This window comes from Octopus sinensis, linkage group LG2 (genome assembly GCF_006345805.1).
Source record: "Octopus sinensis linkage group LG2, ASM634580v1, whole genome shotgun sequence".
Taxonomy (NCBI): Eukaryota; Metazoa; Mollusca; class Cephalopoda; order Octopoda; family Octopodidae; genus Octopus; species Octopus sinensis.
Genome location: NC_042998.1, coordinates 99,246,810 through 99,268,109, shown reverse-complemented (window position 1 = coordinate 99,268,109; position 21,300 = coordinate 99,246,810). Strand labels below are relative to the sequence as shown.

Genomic DNA, 21,300 nt, shown 5'->3' with positions numbered 1-21,300 from the left:
GGGTTTTAGTTGAACAAATCACTCCCAGGACTTTGGTTTTTTTATTTTTTTGAAAGTCTGGTACTTATTCTGTTTGTCACTTTTGCCAATCCATCAAGTTACATGGACATAAATAAACCAACACAAGTTGTTAAGCAGTGGTAGGAAAAAGACACAACACAGACACACACACACATGTGCACACATATGATGTGCTTCTTTCAGTTTCCATCTACCAAATCCACTCACAAGGTATTGGTCAGCTCAGGGCTATAGTAGAAGACACCAACCCAAGGTGTCACATTGTGAAACAGAACCCAAAACCATGTGGTTGGTAAGCAAATGTCTTACCCCACAGCCATACCTATGTCTAAATCCTGTAATATTTGGGGTATTGTGGTCAAGCCCCTACTGAAGCACCACTTTTAATTCATTTAAGAGTTTCTTATATACATAAATCATTACTTACCCCTTAAAATCCTGTTCATTGGGATCAGCAAAAGAAGCAAGTAACAACTGGCTGATTTCTTTTAATTCTGAAATTATAGGAAAAATAATAGATTTTTTATTCTGTTTTTGTTTTATTTAATTTGATTTGAGAATTTTTTGGATCAATTTGTCTCTGTCTTTTATTATTTGTATTGTATATGCTTTGGTTTAAATAGTTATTTATATTCAACTCTGTCCAACACTTTTTCTCAACCCTGTCACTGATATCTTCCTTCTTCCAGTTCCCTACAAAACTTCCCCATCCTCTTTTCTTGCTTACCATCCCACATTCCTCCACCTAGAATCATCACCTACTTTCTCTTCTGTTCACCCTCATTAATAGGAGCCACTTTAGGCCCTTAGCCTAGCAACTTATGAAGCAATCCACACTAGTTCTGCTGCCATGAAGAAGCATCAAGCACATTCTGTAAAGTAGTAGGCATTAGGAAGGGTGTCCAGCCATAGAACCCATAGTGGACATTGGCAGATAAAGTGGACATTGACAGATAATTTGCTTCTTTCCTTCAACTCCTCAGGCCCTGTCAAACTGTCCAATCTATGCTAGCATGGAAGCTGGACATTAAATGACTATTGATAATGATGATGATGATGACGATGATGATAATGGAGAAGTGATTTTATATTCTTATAAAACTTGGATTAATTTAAGATTAATTTGAGAGCATGAATGATCATATCTTTTATGTTACAGCTTACAAACATCAACATACATTTATGTTGCTCCTATATGTACATACAAATATTCATGCATGGCTGTAGAGTTAAGACAATTAATTTTCAATTGCATGGCTTTGGGTTCTATCCTGTTGTTCAACACCTTGGGCTTATACCATGGCCCTGGGTGAACAAAAGCCGTGTGAGTGAAACTTGGTCAACAGAGGCTATGTGGAAGCCAGTTAGAAGGATCATTTCTGTTCTTGAGAAGATTAATCCATTACATAGTTTAACACCAACACCATCACCTTCACCTCTACCAGTACCACAACCACTGCCACCACCACTACCTCTACTTCCTGGCCCATAGGTATCTTTAGCAAAGTTCACTCTGTTGTAAGCATCCAGATCATGTTTTCTGTTTGAAGATGACCTTGGCCCTTCCCTCTACCTGTTTCAGAGGCCTTGAAAAGGGTCTTGGCACTGCCATTCCTCCTCTAAGCCATTAAAAAGCAAAAAAATTACATGCCTGCAAAACTCATTCAGTTATTTGATCAACCAAATTCCCTGCTCATTGAATGAGTGTGTAACTGAGCATTTTGCAGACACATGTACCTTTAATGTTATTTTTAAACAGAATCAAGGTATATCTAACCAGGATGTTGTGCAGTGAAATTGAATCCTGGGCCTTATGGTTGCAAAGAGAAGTTCTTAACCATTCAACCATACAGACACATCCACTACAAAGTCCAATCCTTATTGTGGTGTGATAGTTAGTGTACCTCAATGACACAGAGAACTGCTTCAGCAGAATACAAGCTCCCGACAGGGCTTTTCATGCTGGACTAGTCAAAGGATAGAGGCCAAACTAATATGGACCACCTCTTTCCAGAGATGAAAATGGGTTTGTGTAGGGCAAACAACCCTACCTTGAAAAAGAGTCAAGTTACAGAAGCATCAATGACAATTCACAACCAACAAAATCTGGAGAAAGAAAGCCTTCCTTCAGGAAATGAACATGATGCTGTTGCAGAAAACATCCAAAAGGAAACCAACATCCTGCATTATACACCAGGCCTTGATCTGGAAACCATATGGGAGGCAGAAGAGAGGGTGACCCAGACATTGGTGAACCAAAGCTAAAAAAGCAAGGATCCAAATGAAGAGAAGTACAAATGAAAACCCATAGTCAAAATAGTATTTAATAGTATTTCTGTATTTGTTATTGTAGATTGTGTGTAAAAAACATTCTGATGAAGGGAGTGTTAGTTTTGAAAATATGAAATATATCATATTACTTGGCACATCCCTGAAACGGCCCGCAGATGGAACTTAAACTTTTGTATTATTTTTTGGGGGATTTTAAAACATCCTTTTAATGTTTTATCATCCCAAATTTTTAATTACACCAATGTTTTATAACTTTTAAATGTGAATTCACTGTGTTTTAGTATAACACCAATTATTATCTATTTATATATATTTTTATATTTGGAATTTATATATCCGTTTTGTAAATATGGAAAAATATTTGAATATATGTATGTACTTGTCCAACCCATGCTAGCATGAAAAACGGACGTTAAACGAGGTTGATGATGATAATGATGATGATGATGACGATGTATTTGACTTTCGAGTGTGGATCTTCATTATGTTCCTCAAGTTTCCGCTTGCATTGCCTCCATTGAAATTAAGAAGTGGTATATATATATATATATATATATATATATATATATATATATAAATGCAAGCTGATGGAACCTTTATGTAGTCACTTCACCAGCTAGAAATGGAAACCAAATCTTCCTCAAATCATATTTCATCAACTTAAAAAATAACCCAGTGGATAAAGCAATCCTAAATATATTAATGAATTAATATATTTGTATTAATGAAGTTGGGATGGTAAAAGATGGAATGGCTTTTATCATAGGTTTTGATCAGAGTTAAGCAGAAAAATACACAAACACACACACACACACACACACATTTAGCTGATCTTCAGTGAAATAGGTAATAAACATAATGGTTAGGTGTTGAATAATATATGAATTGAGTTTAATATCAAAGCTTATATGCAATGTGTGTTCCAGTTCATGATAAGGAAGTACTGAGTACTGGCAACATTCCCTCCTACTGCCAAGTACTGTTAGATGAATAGAGTACACACCTAAGATGGCAACAAAGTAGACAGGAGTGTTGCTAGAACTTGTGACCTCAACTACATTAACTTAACTTGCATCACACCATCCTACTCTAATTAAGTCAATGAGGCAGCCTCTATATAGTCGCTCAAGGTGGTAGAAATAGTAGCCAAATTTTACTCAAACCACTCATTCAGTTTTAAAGAAAGGAAAAGTTATTATAACCTCCTCCTTTTCATCATCGTCGTCGTCACCACCACCATTTAATGTCTACTTTTCAGTGCTTGCATGAGTTAAGTTGAATTTGTTGGGTTGGCAGGACACCCTTCCTGTTGCCAACCTTTATATGTTTCCAGGGAAGGTAATATTTCCCATGGCCAGACATGTTTTCCCATGGAAAACTGGAAATGAACAACATCACTTGTATGATGACACACACACTTGTACACAGAGATATATATGATAGGCTTTTTTCAGTTTCCATCTGAATCCACTGACAAGGTTTTGGTCAGCTTGGGGCTATAGTAGAAGACACTTGTCCAAGGTTCTATGCAGTGAGACTAAATCCAAGACTGTAAGGCCTGATAGCTTATCTCCACCATCCTTTCTCCATTTTCTGCTGTGGTACCTATGTGTCCTGTCTACAGCAAGACATTTGTTCCAGTGTTCCAGCCTCTCTTCCTACTTTAACTCCTCTACACCAGACACTAAGCCATCTCTCTCAACACTACGCTGCTATTCTGTGAAGGGATTTTGTTTGGTGAGTTATTTTTTGACTCCACTAGTGCTGGTGCCATGGAAAAATCATCTAGTACACTCTGCAAAGTGTTTGGCATTAGGAAAAGCATCCAGCCATAGGAACCTTGCCAAAGCAGACTCTGGAGACCAATGCAGTCCTCATTCTAGTCAGATCTTGTTAGATTGGCCAATCAATGCCAGTATGGAACATATACATTGAATGATGATAATGATATATATATATGTATATAACAAAAAGGGAGGAGGAGAATTTTGATTATCCCCACGTGGTGAGTTGTAATGCAAAAAAATATACATATAAAATAAAAGAAGGAAAATATATATGTACATATATATAACAAGTAGAAAGATATATTTCTCAACGTGTAAATGCTGTTCTATCAGTATTTATGGATTGAAAAATATATATTTGTACTTGTTCTACAATACATTTCAATGCTTCAAAAAGAAGCTTATGTTTTTTTACATATGACTTAATATATATACTGTTTGAATCGTCTTAGAGACCATAAGTCAGGGAGAAGATGCACTCGTATAACTGTTAGTTGAGTGGGTATATTGTCTGATTTTTATAGTGTTAATTATCCATCACAGCTTGTCTTACCAGTCAGTTTTGCATGAAATTATATAGTGGCTGTCTCTGACGAGTGTATACCATATAACTGGTTTGTTGCCTAACACTCCATTATATAACTCCACACAAAAATGATTGATAAGACTAGCTGTGATGGATAATTAACACTATAAAATTCAGACTATATATATATATATAGCTGCTGGCTCTCCAGACCTCAGTCAAACCGTCCAATCCATGCCAGCATAAAAAATGGACATTAAACGATGATGATGATGATAACGATATATATATTTTATAGGTTAAATAGTATTTCAATCATGACATTGAAATTATTGTAATTTCGTATTTTCTTAAGAAGATTTTAGTCCATGTTGTGTACTTGTTCTACAATACATTTCAATGCTTCAAAAACAAGCTTATGTTTTTTTACATATATACTGTTTGAATCGTCTTAGAGACCATAAGTCCATGTTGTGTGTGGAGAAATTTGTGATTGAATCTTCTTTAGAAAATACCGTTATTACAATAATTTTAATGTCATGATTAGCGAAAGTGAAACCGGTCGACAAACACTTTCACTTATAAAATATATATATAAAAAGAAATATATAAAAACTATGTAAACTGTGTGCATTTTCCTTCTTATATTTTATATATAGATACATTTGTTCACACACACACAAAGAGAGATAGAGCAGATAGATGCTTATGAATCCTGAAAGTTCAATTTGAATTCATCTTAGTGAAATATGTAATCATGGAGAGTGCATGAGAACTTAACAGGCAGTTGATGCTACAGTTGTGAATCTATATGAATTACACGCACAAGAAGAAAGGGGCCGCAAAAATCCTGCATAGAAAATATAGAGTACACACACACTCACACACAACAGCTGAAATGAGAGCTAACTTTAAAATACCCAGAGAAAAATATCTTAAAGAAAATGTGTTTATATTACTATGACCTACACTAAGATAGAGAGGCTTTAAGAAATTTGCATGGCATGGCAAACAGAAATTGTCTAAAGAAAGAGTCTTTGTGTGATAGTCTAACAGGGGTCCTTCATAGGCCAACAGGACATATGTAGTTTAGTGACAATACCTTTATTCACAAAGAAATTACTATTACCAGTAGTTTTTACTGAAAAAGCAGGATTTTGTCATTTTGTAGTTATATTAACAGAAAGTGTTATATCAATTTATTTCTCTTACTAAAATCTTTTTTTAATTATTAAATATTTCATTTGCCTGGGCCAGGGGGAATGTGTTATTTCTGTTGAAATATTCAACAGTAATGTTATTTCTGTTGAAATACATTCTTTGTGTCGAGTAATGTCATAAAATAAATAATTTAGTTAGATTACTTTTTCATTCTGTTGTGTCTGAGGAGAGCCATTTTATTTTTTTGTGCCTTATAATGTAACATACACACCAGTAAAATTTCCACTTATTTCTTATTTTTATTTTCCGAAAAATTTTCGTTGCATCTTGCAACTTGTGTGTATGTTAAATTATAAGGCACAAAAAAAAAAGAAAATGACTCTCCTCAGACACAACAGAATATGCTTCAATACACGAACTCATATAAAGAATCTTGCAAACCAAATCCAAAAACGAAATACTTTTTCATTATTAACTTGGTTTTTGGAACATAAATTAACAAGAAGTTTTGATACAAAGTTATAATTTAGATTAGTTAAAAATAGGAAGTTAGTATCATAGAACCAGGGATTATCTCAAGCAGGTTGTTTTCAAAAAGGTCAATAAACAGACCATAAAATGTTGCAAGTAATCTTAAGATAACTAGTGTCCCAAACTTAGTCAATTTAAAGGTTTGTTTGGTAATAAACTTCAGTATCATATAAGTATTTTCATTAGTGATCCTTGAGACCAAAAACAAAAAAAAAAAAAAAAAAACTGAACAAAGGTAGAGATTTAAACCCAAAAACCAAAATGATGAAATGAAAATCATAAAAAATACATGAATGTGATTCAAGTTTTTATCATTTTAAACAATGCCATACATCTGTATATTGTTATCTTTTATCTTCTTTTACTTGCTTCAGTGATTTGACTGTGACCATGCTGGGGCACTGCATTGAAGGGTTTTAGTCAAACAAATTGACCCCAGGACTTATTTTTATAAGCCTGGTACTTATTTTATCAGTTTTTTTTCCTGCTGAATCACTAAGTTATGGGGATGTAAATACACCAACACTGGTTGTCAAGTGGGGGTGGTGAACAAGCACAGATACAAAGATACACACATAGATACACACACACATTCTTTCACTTGTTTCAGTCATACTTGAGCACCACTTTAATAATATATAGTGCCATGCAGTTGGACTGAACCCACAACCATGTGGTTGGGAAGCAAGCTTACCACATAACCATGCTTGTACCTTTAAAAAATATGGAATGCTTCTCTGTATCGTTCCAAATTTTAGTGTATGTAGTGCCGAAGCAAGTACATATATGTACTTGTTATATATGCCTTAAAACTTCCTATATGTTTAAAACACAAAACTTCATACAACACCTAATACATAACACCAGGAATTATAACATTGGCAATAACCCATGCAAATATGATAGAATCACCTTGTCTTTTAATAACTTACTATATCTGTTAATAGGTGATTATTAATTTAAGGGAAGGAAGAAATGGAAGTTATAACATTCCATTCCTAAGTGCATTAGTAATGTAAACAAACATAAATAGCCATGCCTGAAAATGAAAATATTGTTGTAAATTTGCTACCCATTACTCATTATCCCATGGAACTAATCTCTGCAATTCTTATTTATTTTTACTGGATTCAGTCACTAAACTGAAAATATGTCTTACTCTTGGTCGTCTATCATATTTCTAGCCTCATCTAGGATGCTTTATAGGAATATTAAAGGCCTTATACTTTGTTGAGCAAGAAGGAATGAAAGGCAAATTTGGCCTTAGCAGAATTTGAATTTGGAATACAAAGGATCTTAACTACATACCACAACCTCTAATGATTCTGCCAGTCCACTGCCTATTATATAGACTGATACCTTGGAACTTATTTGATCTAATTCAGAGGTGGATGAAATTCAGAGTCAAGAAGATCTAAAGGGAAGCAATTTACATGTAAGCAACTTACATAAAATATCACAAGATACTTTTGTTAACACACACACATATGCACACACTTGTGTGTGTGTGTGTGTGTGTGGGGGGGGGGGGGGTTCTGTACAGTTTCTGTTTGCTAAATTTCACTACAGCTTTACTCAATTTGAGGCTATAGTAGAACATTTGTCTTCTGAAGTACAACAGCCACACTATATAAAACATACCTTACTAATTACTGGGTGTAACATTGAATGAATGAATGAATGTTTTCATCTTCAAAAGGGAAGGTCTGGGACTTCAGATACATGCAGAATCAGTACCACTGCCGATGAGGGCTATTTGAGGTGTGGTTGTGGCTGGTTAAAAACTCTTCTTATCCATTTGTTTCCATTTCAAGCTCTCTTGGAGATGAACAGAGTCATGACCCACCTGAGGTCTTTTCTTATCTGAGTTAATGCCAGGGTTGATACTTTTTACAGGCACTTACAGCTAGTGAGGGGTTATAGTGCTGGCTGCCTTCTGCTCCATGTTGCTCTTAACGAAATCATAAAGCATGGCCTAGAGGCCACAGGCTTCTGTTCCTAGTTTGAGCCAGCAAGGCTAGACTGAAGGGACAGTAAAAAACCTGACAGCATGATGATTTTCCCATTCTGTGGTGGTAGGACCCCCATCTACTAGGATGTGACATGCTGTGACACCTTCTCCAGTAGCAACTTACTGTGATCAACTACCAGTCTAGGATCCACTGCTCGTTAGGCTGAGAAGAGCAAACTATATTGGTCACTTTCTGATAGCTTTATGGTCAAGCCAGGAGCATAGGAGACCTCTGGTGTTTTTGACCCCTGGACCATATCCTCACTCACCATTATTGGGATAGAGATGGCTATCTGCAAGTGTGAGTCCTATGAGTCAGAGTAGCTGTTACAGTGCATCTCCCTTGGCTTGAAGTTGTCCTTCTAGTTTGGATACCTTCCACTAAGTTATAATAGAAAATAGTAAAACTATACAAATTCTTTACAATATTAACACAACGTGAAAGGCCTTCACATGGATTCTATATAACCATTATTTATCTATGTTTTCTTTTGAAAACAGTAAAAATAGCGACTGTTAAGTCATATTCCCTTATCCATTGAGATATCAAACTTCCCATTCAACCACTCAGCCTCTTAATCTCACAAACTGATGAAAGAGCTTCAGAGTGGTTATTAAGCCAGCTAGAAATAGCAGTCAAATCTCTCACAAATCGAATCTATCTTCTTTAAAAAAGGATTACATGTTAGTTAATGTATCCCTAGATTTACTTGGTGTGTAAACAAGAGTATTCATAGGTGGAATGTCTTTGATCATAGGTCTACTTGGAGTAGGGTTGATAGAGGTGGGTGGGAGTAAACAACAAAAAGAACAACCTCTTAACTTGATGGATTCAACAAAACAAAATAAAAAAAAGAAAATCTATTTCCTTTACTTAGATGCAAAAAAATAATGTCAAGACTTCAATGTTTATTTAACAAACCAAGTGGTAGATGACCTGTTACTACCCCACAGCAGCATCTCAAATTTCTCTCTTTTAATCCACACCCACTAGCTCCTTACTACACCCACTTCTTATTTCCTTACATCACTCACTTCTTCCCTTCCTCACTCTCTTTCTATCTCCCTGTCTCTTTCTCTCACTTATAAATCTCTTCCCTTCCCCCATTACTCACTCAATCACTTTATGAGCATTCAAGTTAATAAAGACAAAGAAAACACATCAATGATTTATCAATAAGATCTCAACCTCATCAATAACCACTAATCTTATTTGTAGCTCTCTGTGTTTTTGTTAGAAAGCACATCAAATCCTAAATCTACAATTCTTAACCAAGAGAAAAAAATTTCAGCATTCCAGGGGAAAATTTGGCATTTCCTCATCACTGTTTTAACACCCACTTTTTCCAGGTTTGCATGGGTTGGAGGGAATTTGTTGAGGTAGATTTTCAACAGCTAGATGTCCCTTCTATCACCAACCCTTACTTGTTTTCAAATAAGGTAATATTTCCTCATGACCAGACATATTTTCATGGCAGCCTGGAAAAGAAAGGCACTGCTTGTATGATGGTGACACTCACTTAGAATTATCACAGAATGTCAAGGCAAGGAGATGGTTCACATCACACACATCATCATTTAATGTCTGCTTTCCATGTTGGCATGGATTGGATGGTTTAACAAGAACTGGGCAGCTTCTCAGCTGCCCAGATTCCAGTTTATTTTGGTATGGTTTGTACAGCTGGATATCCTTTCAAACCACTCCAAAGTGTACCAGGTGCTTTTATGTGGCACCAGCATGGGTGCTTATATATATATTGATAAAATGGTAAGACAACAAAAGAAAGAAAGAGGCCTCGATATTATGTAAATAGAGGAATTTATCTGTAAATGTAATATGTGACAATTATTCGGTAGCCATGATAAAACTCCGAGTTTCAGATGCTGAGGTGGAAATCCACGCTGCCATCTCTTCAGTTATATATATATATGGTGTAGTCTTTTAAGAACATAGTCATCATCATTGTTCGACCGTGGTCGAGACAATGGAATTTACCATGCTACGCCAGACTTCACGGTCCATCATAGCATCATAGCATAGAACATAGTAGAGTACAGTATAAAGCTTGTCCACCTTCAGATTTCACCTTGTACTATCTGGTAGTACATACTTCCACATTTGCATATGGGCTTCTGTCATGTGTGAATAGATAACTGAAAGAATTTGGAGCCAGCAAGAAGGAGTACAGTTGGACATTTATTTTCAATAATTACAATTGCTTCCATGCAACGTAGTTCTCCAGGCTTGTAAGTACTTGATAATGCAACCATTTACCTGCATTACGAGACCTAGTTGTGTTTCCTCAAGTGATATGTAATTATTGTCTTCGTAAGTTCAAATTCTCAATTTCTAAGGCATCTTCACTGTCTGTCATGGCCTGGAGTTAGTAGCAGCCACTGAGTTTATCAAAGGATGTGTTGTGGCAGAGAGTCCACTGGCAAACTGGCCACTACTAACTCCAGGCCATGAGAGACAGAGGATGCCCTTGAAACCGAGAATTTGAACTTATGGAGACAATATTTACATACTGTCTGAGGAAAATAGATCTCATAATGCAGGGAAACAGTCGCATAATCAAGTACCTGCATGCCTGAAGAACTACGTTACATGGAAACAATTGTAGTGATTGAAAATAAATGTCCAACTCTACTCCTTCTAGTTGACTCCAAATTCTTTCAATTATATATATATTGTTTTTTTGTCTTTGTTGCTGTACACTTTTGCTAGCTTTCTTTCTTACAAAGGGGTCTAATGCTCTTAGCTTAGACTTTTTTTGGAACAACCAGATCAAACCATCTCAAGTGTAACTGTCCAAAATGTTCGTGACTTCTGGTACTTGACTGATGAAAGAAAGCCAAGAATGACCCGTCTTTTTTTGCCTATCCTTCTAATTGTTGTTTCTCTTGTCTGCCTTTGTGTTATCTATCTGTCCGAACATTTAATGCCCCCTATTCTGTTTTTGTTCCATCTCTCTCTCTCTCTCTCTCTATATATATATATATATATATATATACATACAATGGGATTCTTTCAATTTCCATCAAGCAAATCCACTCACAAAGCTTTGGTTGCCCTGTAGCTATAGTTCAAGATACTCACTCAAGGTGCCACACAGTGAAATTGAACCCAAAAACCATGTGGTTGGGGAGCAAATTTTTTAACTATGAGAAAATTGCTTTAAGAGTGAAAAAAATAATCTGTCATAATTCATGCTGTTTTAGCTAGATTTATTCTTGGTAATGTTGAGTTTAAGAATGTTAAACTGAGAAAAGGCTGTTTGTTAATGTTAAGGAATAAACTATGTATTTGCATACAAGACCTTTTTATTATAAGACAGGAAAAATGGGATTATTGAACTGGTAAAAGTGGATTGGAGAATACAGGCAAAAGTTTAAGAAATGCTGCCCTAAATTAATATTCTCTACATGTCAGACAACCATGCGAAGCTGCAGATAAACCACAACCATTCTTAATTAATGTCTACAAAAAGATTAAAAAAGAAAAGCCAAGTGAAAGACTACATATATGTATATTACATATATTCATATATATATACATATATATGTGTGTGTGTGTGTGTGTGTGTGTACATCATACACATAAATGAGATTTTGCAGCCTGTTTCACATCACACAAACACTTTGGCACATTAGCAGCAGTCTGGCAATGTTTCTACCTTCATTCAGTGCCATATGCAAGTAAGAAACCAAACAGTTTATATAGAAATAATATTTGAATATATTACAGGCTTGAAGCATAAACAGCAATATGAAAATGAAAAATATTTGGAACCATGCCAAACACTACACTACACAGCTTTACTCTTCTTAACTTCTACATTACTCTATACAACAAAGTAAAGATGGTCGAATCAATAGTGTCAGATTACTAACTGAACGGTTGGTGGGTCCGATGGTATCCTGTCACAGACACTTCACTGTGTCTATGGCCAAGATACTTAACTCCTAATGGTTTGGCCCATCCAGCTGTCATTGTTATTGTTGTTGTTTAGCCCCCTGATTAAACAGACCTTTGATCAAAATGATCAAAAACATTCTGTCTGTGACCATCCTGACGTTTTGCATATATAGAACTGCATTGTGATTTAAGAGAAATTCAACTGCAATTTCTAGCCAGCAGAGTCATTGCTTTGAGCTTTTACAGTGTGATGCAAATCATTGCTGTATGCAGCAATTGCATTGTAAAATTAGTATTTTGTTAGCTATCAATGATAAGTTCATTCCTTCAGTGAACATAACTTGGAAAGGGGTATTCTCTGTTAACATAACTTAGTCCATATACTCTTTATGGAAACAAAATCTTCTGTGGCACTCTTTTCATCCAATGACTTTTGGTGATCAGTTTATAATGATTATGCCATTACACTACATTGCATTATGCAAATAATAAATGCTACAAGTTCTCCAGGTTATCACAACAAAATAATTTATCTATCACTATCAAAACTGCCTATGCCATCATCTCCACCGCCGCCACCACCACCACCTTCACCATCAACAACAACATAGTTAGCAAGGGACTTAGAGGAGAAACATTTTGAAAATCCTTATCACTTGCATTGCAGAAGACAAACAATATGTGTATGTCAGAATAGTTATAACATCAATTGCCTAGGCACAAGTACTGGGTTACTAGATTGCTATTACAAATACCAAGTAATAATCTCTGCTATTCTACATTAGTCAAATTCACTTTCAAGCTTCTGTTGCTGTTAATGCAGGAATCACAATCTGAATGCAATGTACCCTCAGTATGATACAAGGAATCTATAAAGGTATTCAACAGCTCTCTGGAGTCTATATAACTTGTAAGTTGTTTTCAAATGTCTGATTATCTAATGATGTTGTATAAATCTATTTAAGTAAGGTTCAGGAACAAAATATGTCATATCAGAGTGTGCAGTGAAGTACCAGGCCAGACTAGAGCATAGTATATTTGATAAACTGGATCTATTGGTTGGCCTTCAATGTTTAATTGGCTAGTTTTAAGCTCCAAGTTTATATGTGTAAAGTTCAAGAAATTGAACCCAAAAACCATGTGGTTGGGAAGTAAATTTTTTAACCATGAGAAAATTGCTTTAAGAGTGAAAAAAATAATCTTTGTCATAATGCATGTTGGTATGTACAAAGAAGTACCAAATCACTCAAAAGTATATCATATTTGTTGAGCTGGATGTACGGGTTGCTCTTAATATTTTCCTTATCTTTTTATCTCCCTCATATACTTAGAAAAAACAAAATATCTAACTAGATAGGAAATTTGAATTTCACTACATAGACTATCGGTTCAAATCTATTCTGGTGTTGTGTAATAGGACAGTATGTTATTTTGTACTACCTTAGTTATTTTGTATTTCTTTTCTTCTAATGGCTTAGTCTGAGATGGAAATGTAGAGTTCATGATCCAAGTCTGGACATCTGAATCTGGTAGATGGAAGGAAGAAAGCTACCTGCAAATGGGAGATATGGCTGAAATGCTTACAACAAAGTAAACTCCTGAGCTCTACTAAAAGCACCCACAAACCAGATGGTTGTGTTAAACCAGGCAACAAATAAAATCTTCCATTCAAGAACAGGAATGGTCTCTCTGAAAGCACTCAGCCAAAGTTCCATGCAGTTGGATCAAACTGGTAAACTACTTAACTACACAGCCATATAAGGACTGGGCTGGAAGTATTTTTGAGAAAGTCCATGTAATAAAGTAACTGTTTGTTCAACAGAAGATTTGTCTCTCCTCTCTTAGAGAAACTGGAGTTCAGTATCAGAGTAATTGACTTTTGCCACTAATGTAAAGATCAACCATTTTAATACCTGAGACCACCTAGTTCTATGATATAGAACAACTTGTGTTAAACTTTATATATTTAAATTAAGACCTTCTATCATAATATTAAGAATGAATCTTAAGTTATGTTACAAAGACCATATTGATACATCAATGAAATGAGGAAGCCGCTATCTGGCTGATTAAACTGCTTGAAATAGCAACCACCCTCAAACTACACTTTATCATCTTAAGTATGCACTGGACAATATTGCCTGTGATAAAAATACAAAAAGGTAGGAGGATCAAGGCTGGAAAGTCTTTGATTGTAGGCCTTGCTAATGAAGACTGACCTGGATCTAAGCAACAACAACAACCAATAGATGGGAAAATTAAGTATTTTACTAAACCACTTAAAATTTTCAATTACTTTAAAAATTAATTGAAACACCTAGAAAATGTTTTTTATGAGAAATATGACCATGAAATATCTTTTATCTTTTACTTATTTCACTCATTGGACTGCAGCCATGCAGGGGTACCACCTTAAAGGGATTTAGTCAAACAAATTGACTCCAGTACTTATATTTTACATCTGATATTTATTTTATTGGTTTGCATTGCTAAACTGTGAAGTTAAAAGGATGTAAACAAACCAACACTAGTTGTTAAGTGGTAGAGGGAGGAACAAAGAAGCATACACACACACACATGACAGGCTTCCACACAGCATCTATCAAATTTACTCACAAAGCATTGGCTTTAGAGCTATAGTAAAAGGCACTTGCCCAAGGGATCCCACAGTGGGACTAAACCTCAAACCCATGTGGTTGTAAAGCAAACTTCTTAATCACAAAACCATGCCTGTGTCTATCAATTGACAGCAAGAAACTCTGGAACAATTAAACTATGGCAGCAATATAAAAATCATAATTCATATATCTACTTACGATTGAGAACAGCAAGTATTAGAGGTGTGTAACCAGTGCCTGCTTCATGGCAGTCTACATTAACATTTGGGCGTCGACGTTCATCTGTATTTACGCCATTGCTATGAAGAGCAATGACGTTAGCTTGATTGTTTGGACGATCTTTCTTCTTACTTGGATGGCTTCGGTCAGCAAAGAGGGTTTTCTATAAGTGACCAAACAAAATATAATTCAAGACTTTAGAAAACAAGAATGCTTGAAAAACATATCATTCATAATTTTGTTACATATAGCTATAAACAACAGTTTAAAATTTTTGTACAAGGCCAGTAACTTTAGGGGAGGGGGTAGGTGGTCACATTGACCCTAGTGTTCAACTGGTACTTACTTTATCGACCCTGAAAGGATTAAAAGCAAAGTCAACCGTGACAAAATTTGAACTCTGAATGCAATGAATTGGAAGAAATAGAGCTAAACATTTTGTTTGTTGCTCTAATGATTCTGTCAGCTTGTCACCCTCATACATACATTTAAATATCACAGGGATGTGAGTCTGAGTCTCATGGCTGGCAGCTGACAAATTTTTCTGCAAAATATAGATATTTTATCTTGTTCCTGCTTTTCTGTCAACATTATTCTATGTTTGAGAATATATTATTTCCTTATCTGTATATTTAAACAATCCTTTCTACTATAGGCTCAAGGCCTGAAATTTTGGGATGGGGGATAGTCAATTACATTGACCTCCAGTGTCCAACTGGTATTTATTTTAACAGCCTCAGAAGGATGAAAGGCAAACTCAGCCTCAGTAGATGATGATCTCAGAAAGTAAAAACAGATGAAATGCTGTTAAGAGTTATGCCCAGTGTACAAAATATTCTGCCAGCTCACTGCCTTTATACATATAAATAATCCTTTCTGCTAAAGGTACAAGGCCTAAAATTTGGGGGGAGGGGACTAGTTAATTATATCAACTCCAATCTTTCACTGGTACTTAACTTATTGATCCTGAAAGGATGAAAGGCAAATTCAACCTCAGCGGAATTTGAACTCAGAACGTAAAAACAGATGAAATACTGCTAAGCATTTCACCTGGTGTGCTGACGATTCTGCCAGTTAATCGCCTTATTTACCAGCATTATAAATAATCAAATCAAGATAGATAAGCAATAGTTTTCTGAATATTTAAAATAAATTTTAAACTTTAAAACGATTTTTGTTTGGATTTTTCATGCAACATACAGCATGACACTACTGATTTTTCACTTGGTTTTCAGAGCATCACTAAGTCAAAAAGATTTAGAATCATGTCTTTACTTTCTTAAAAGAATAGACACATTGGTTATTGGAATCTTAAATATATACTATGTCTGTAGAAAATAGAAGAGGCATTTGTCATATCTGAAACACCTTTGATCAAATATCTGCTCAGTCAGAGCAACCACCAACAACTAGAACTCTGATGTCTTCACCTGCCAGAATAAATAAAAGGTTAAATCTCAACTACAATACAAAAAATTTTAAAAAAAAAGTCCAAAACAGTTTGAGGTGAAATAAACATCACAGTTGCTTTGTTCAAGTAGAAACTGCAGGAGCAGTTCTTTCTCTTGATGACTAAAACGTCAAAGTAATTTTATCATCAGCTGATATCTCAGGGTTACAAGTGTTTCACTTTTAAGCAAAATACTTGAAACGTTCATGGTTAAAGAGTTCAGCTAAACTATATAATATTTCAACACTATATATAATGCATGTTATAAAGTTAATCATTGCATTGATTTAAATTCTATTTTTGAATTATCTGTATGACAAATCTGGTTCATTCTCCAATAATTTATCTCAGCCAAGAATTTGAATCATCAATGCAAAGGGAGTGGCATGATGACTCAGTTATGAATTATTAGTCAAGACCAAGCCAACTAGTGTACAATATGGTAGATTTAATTTGTAATTCTCTTAAGGCTACTTTGTCATGTATAGTAAAATTTATGCTTTTCTAATAAGGTCGTAATATGAGAAAAACATATCCAGAGTTATCTCCCATAGTTACCAAATTAGTAAAACCAATATCCATCATTGACTAATATTGCCTTTTTTTCACAGCATAATTATTTTTCATTAGCTCACTACACTCAATATGTTATGAACTCAACTGTTATTTTTGTGCAGATGGTAATGGTAATTCTGAGTAATTTATTCTTAAAAGTATAGTACTTTTCCAAATCAACTAGAGTACAATGTTTACTTAGTTATTCTCTTATCAATATTTTAGTAAGTACTGAGAAATCCATACTTTGCTGAGGAGGTTTAATATGACTGAAACATACACAGAGTTGTCTCTCATACTTACTGATTTAATTAATCAATATTAGTCACTGGCCAATATATGTTTAATCAAATACTGTCTCTTCTCATTGCATGATTATTTCTAATTAGTTACTTAATGAAGCAAGGCAATGAATTAACAGAGCATGAGTGTAGGATAGAATGCCTCTTGCTATTTGTTCAAATTCTCTGCATTTTGAGTTTAAATGCTGCCAAGATCAACTCTGCAATTCATACTTTAGGGATCAATAAATAAATGCCAAACCAGGGCAGTGGATAGAGTTAGATGCCTTACAGTATCTGTTCCAGCTTTTGGTCTTCTGACAGAAAGAGTAATTCCTGTATTGACACTGGTTCCAAGCTGTATAGGCCCGAGTAAGTAGCTTTTTTCTTAGATAAACATTGGTATCAAAGAAAGAGAAGACTTACATGCATGGGCAACTGCTAATCTTCCTGAAAAATTCCATGCCCAAGCTGGCACACCTATGTGCAGATATATGGTCAGTTCTGACTAATGGTGGTCCTATTGAACTTAATGCTCATTTTCATTTTTGTCCATTGGGGTGACAAGGACCTCTGGTTATCCTTTGGGTGACTGATGACTTGTGTGGTAACTTTGTTTAAAGGTGAAAAAGAGTTGTGCACCATCAACCTCGTTCTTGTTGTGACCATCTTCAATCCAGTGGAAAGACCAGGTCAAAATGATTGCTGCCTTCCGCAATGCATTGCTGTCAAACCATGAAGGGTTCTTCTGCAGAGTTCACCTGATCCAGTCATTATATGTATATGTAGGCAAGCCCTAATATGTTATTTGACCCCTGTCTGTGACTCTTACAGGTGCTACTACTCTGTGTCAGAACAGACCTGGAACAACAGTGACTAAGAAGTGATTCCACATCCCTCAAAAACCTTATAACTCCCAAACGAAGGCTCCACTACTGGATGCAGTATAACTTAAAATGCTCATTGTATTAAATATATGTTAACGTTAACTTTACTATTGTTAAACAAAAGAGTCATGAGGAAATGATTGATTCAGACTTAAAATTCTCTCAGCTTTCATTTTGAAGGTGGACCATTCTAATATTTTGAATCTGTGAATTATCAGAAATTCAATATATTAAGCCTGTTCTCTTGACATTTGATTTGTTAAACTGAAATAAATGACATTGCCACAGCTCAACAATGATGACGAAAACAATGGCTATAGCAATGACCATAATGACAACAATAGGAAAATAGATTATTTTCTATTTTAGAATCAAGATTATATTCAGGATAATGGTGAGCTAAACTGAAATTTTTGTACTACATAAATTACTGTCTTTATGGATTTGAGATCAAATTATACTGAGATATTTTATGAATAAAGTGGATACCAGTAGTTCTAACTAATGAACCTCTATGCAGTCACTCCCTGGCCTACTAGAAATAGCGACCAAATCTCCCTCAAATCACACCACAATCTTAAATAAGAAGAATACAATGGGCAATGTAATCTCTCAAAAACAAAAGAAGAAAACAGTTTATCACAGTCAGAATGTTTATGGTTATAGGAGTGACCAAAAATTAAACAATAACAATAAACAGATACTAGTATTATAATGCTGCCAAAGAGCCATTGGTCATGAATCCTTAAAAAAAGGGTCTCTTTTTATGTAATTTATTTTTTCTAGAATGTAAGTATACAAGCCGTGAGAAAAATATATTGAGATAAGTCATCTTTACATGAGTTATTTGAAATACCAACCCAGCTATAGATAATAGCTTATAATACAAAGGATTGAAAAAAGAGATGATAAGTAGTTGGGTTGGGTTATGAGAGTGTGAAAGGACAGAAAGGCTGGTGTAGTGCATGGAGAGAGGCTGGTGTAGTGCATGGAGAGTATGGTGGTGGAAAAGGTGTACTGATTTGGTGACTCAAGTGCAGGGCTCAATGTAAAGTTTAAGTGGAGAGGACAGTATTAAGGAGGAGGTATGTGTATCAAGTGAAAAGGTTCTGGGTAGTCAGAAAGATTAATACTGTCAAGGAAAAAATGCAGTTAAAGAGACGAAAGGTGGTGGGGTTGTTTTGGGAAGAAATTGGGCAAAGGCTACAGAGCACAGTTGTGTAGCTATATACATACACACATCACTTCTAGAACTTAGTTTCACAGAATGGGTAGGCAGGGTCTTCCAGAGAATTACATATCACAGGTCATCCTGGTCTCTTCTTCAAAAACAAAACCGAAATCCTTCATGAACCTATGCTAAAACTTTTATATAACTACTCTTTCTGCTAGATATAATAGCCAAACCTCCCTAATGTGACTTCAATTTGATTTTTTAAAAAGTGGAAGGACATTTTGTAGTAGTTCTAAATACTTAAATTCTGAAAAAAAATGGGATAGTCATGACTGGAATGCCTTTGATCATGGATCAGCTCAATCTGCCCTGATTGAGCTGATGTGGAAATAAACAATAACAACAGTAATTTTGGCAGCATCTACATGGTGACTAGATTAAAGTTTCTAGAGGTGGGGTGCACCCCTCACCAATAGTGAGGGCATGGCAATATTTTTGGTGTGGTTACCTTAGATTAGAGTGGAAGTAAATAACAAGTGAATAAAACTTGCAATAAGGTTTAATTAAAACTTTTGAAAACATAATATATATGTATGTATATGTATATGCAAGCTCTGTCTGAAAAATAATGAGACTGGGTGTGCTGTGTGAGCTATGGATGAAAGAGGGATAAGCAGATTGTGTTATCATCTAACATGATATCATGGGAGTATATAACTGTAAGCTTAGCTTTCTGCAACCATTGCATATCTTTTCACATGCTTTTGTTTACACCTCCTCTTTTTCAGGCCATTCAGCTATGAGCACCGAGGAATGAACGATGAACACAGAACAATGAATAGACTTGAAATTTTTGGTCTAGTTGGGGAAAACTCCATCACAAGCACTTGAAATGCTTCAGCAAATGTATGGAAATAACTCCATGTCACGTGCACATGCTTTTGAGTGGCACAAGAGATTCAAAGAGGGGTGCAGGGAGGTGGAAGATGACTCCAGGAGCAGAAAGCCTTTAACAAGCAAGACTGAGGTCAACATCGAGTGGTGCAAGCATAACTGTGTGATAGAAAGTTTGATTCCCAATATATGGTTTCAGGTTCAGTTCCACTGTGTGGCAACTTCTTCTATAGCCTATGGCTAACCAAAGCTTTGTGAGTGGATTTGGTAGACAGAAATTGAAAGAAGCCTTTCGTGTATATATCTATGTATCATAATTATCTTCAACAATGTAACAAAATAATAATCAATATTAAAAGCAACTTAAATGATTGTTTTAATAATCAGTCAAACAGAGTTCCTTAATCATTTTGCTGTATCATGGCATTAAAACTACATTGCCATTACATGTGTGTGCGTGTGTGTATGTGTCTAGGTTTGTCCCCCACCACTGCTTGACAACCAGGATTGGTGTGTTTATAACCCCATAACTTAGTGGTTTTGTAAAAAAAAAACAGTACCAGGCTTTAAAAAAATAGTATTAGGGTCGATTTCTTCAACTAAAATTCTTAAGGTGGTGCCCCAGCATGGCCACAGTTTAATAAATGAGACAAGAAAAAGATAAAAGATAAAGGATAAAGATAAAAGATAAAAGAAGCACATTGGATAATCTAATCCTTGATATATAAAAAAGAAAAGATGTTCATGGTTGAAATGCCTTTGATGGTATGCCTGCCCAATCAGAGCTGACTTGGAGCTAACTGCTAACAACAATAATATGATACCAGAAGAATTTGAACTTTAAGGTCAATAGTCAAGCTCCTTATAACCTATCATTCACCCAGCTCTCATACTTCCAGTGTTCCTAACAGACAGAATCTTTCTTAATCTCTCTCTCTCTCTCATGTCCTTGTGTGGGACATTCATTGCGAGAT

The 21,300-nt window shown here is 35.3% G+C and overlaps 1 protein-coding gene across 1 annotated transcript in view; it reads right to left on the bottom strand.

The window, feature by feature from the left end:
* The window catches only part of LOC115231265, a 116,274-nt gene that overhangs the window by 53,551 nt on the left and 41,423 nt on the right, over positions 1 to 21,300 (bottom strand). Inside the window, exons 2-3 of the mRNA XM_029801330.2 lie at positions 15,065 to 15,248; positions 449 to 515 (exon numbers count right to left, since the gene is read on the bottom strand). Of these exons, the coding sequence (XP_029657190.1) occupies positions 449 to 515; positions 15,065 to 15,248 (251 nt within the window). The remainder of the gene's footprint in view (positions 1 to 448; positions 516 to 15,064; positions 15,249 to 21,300) is intronic.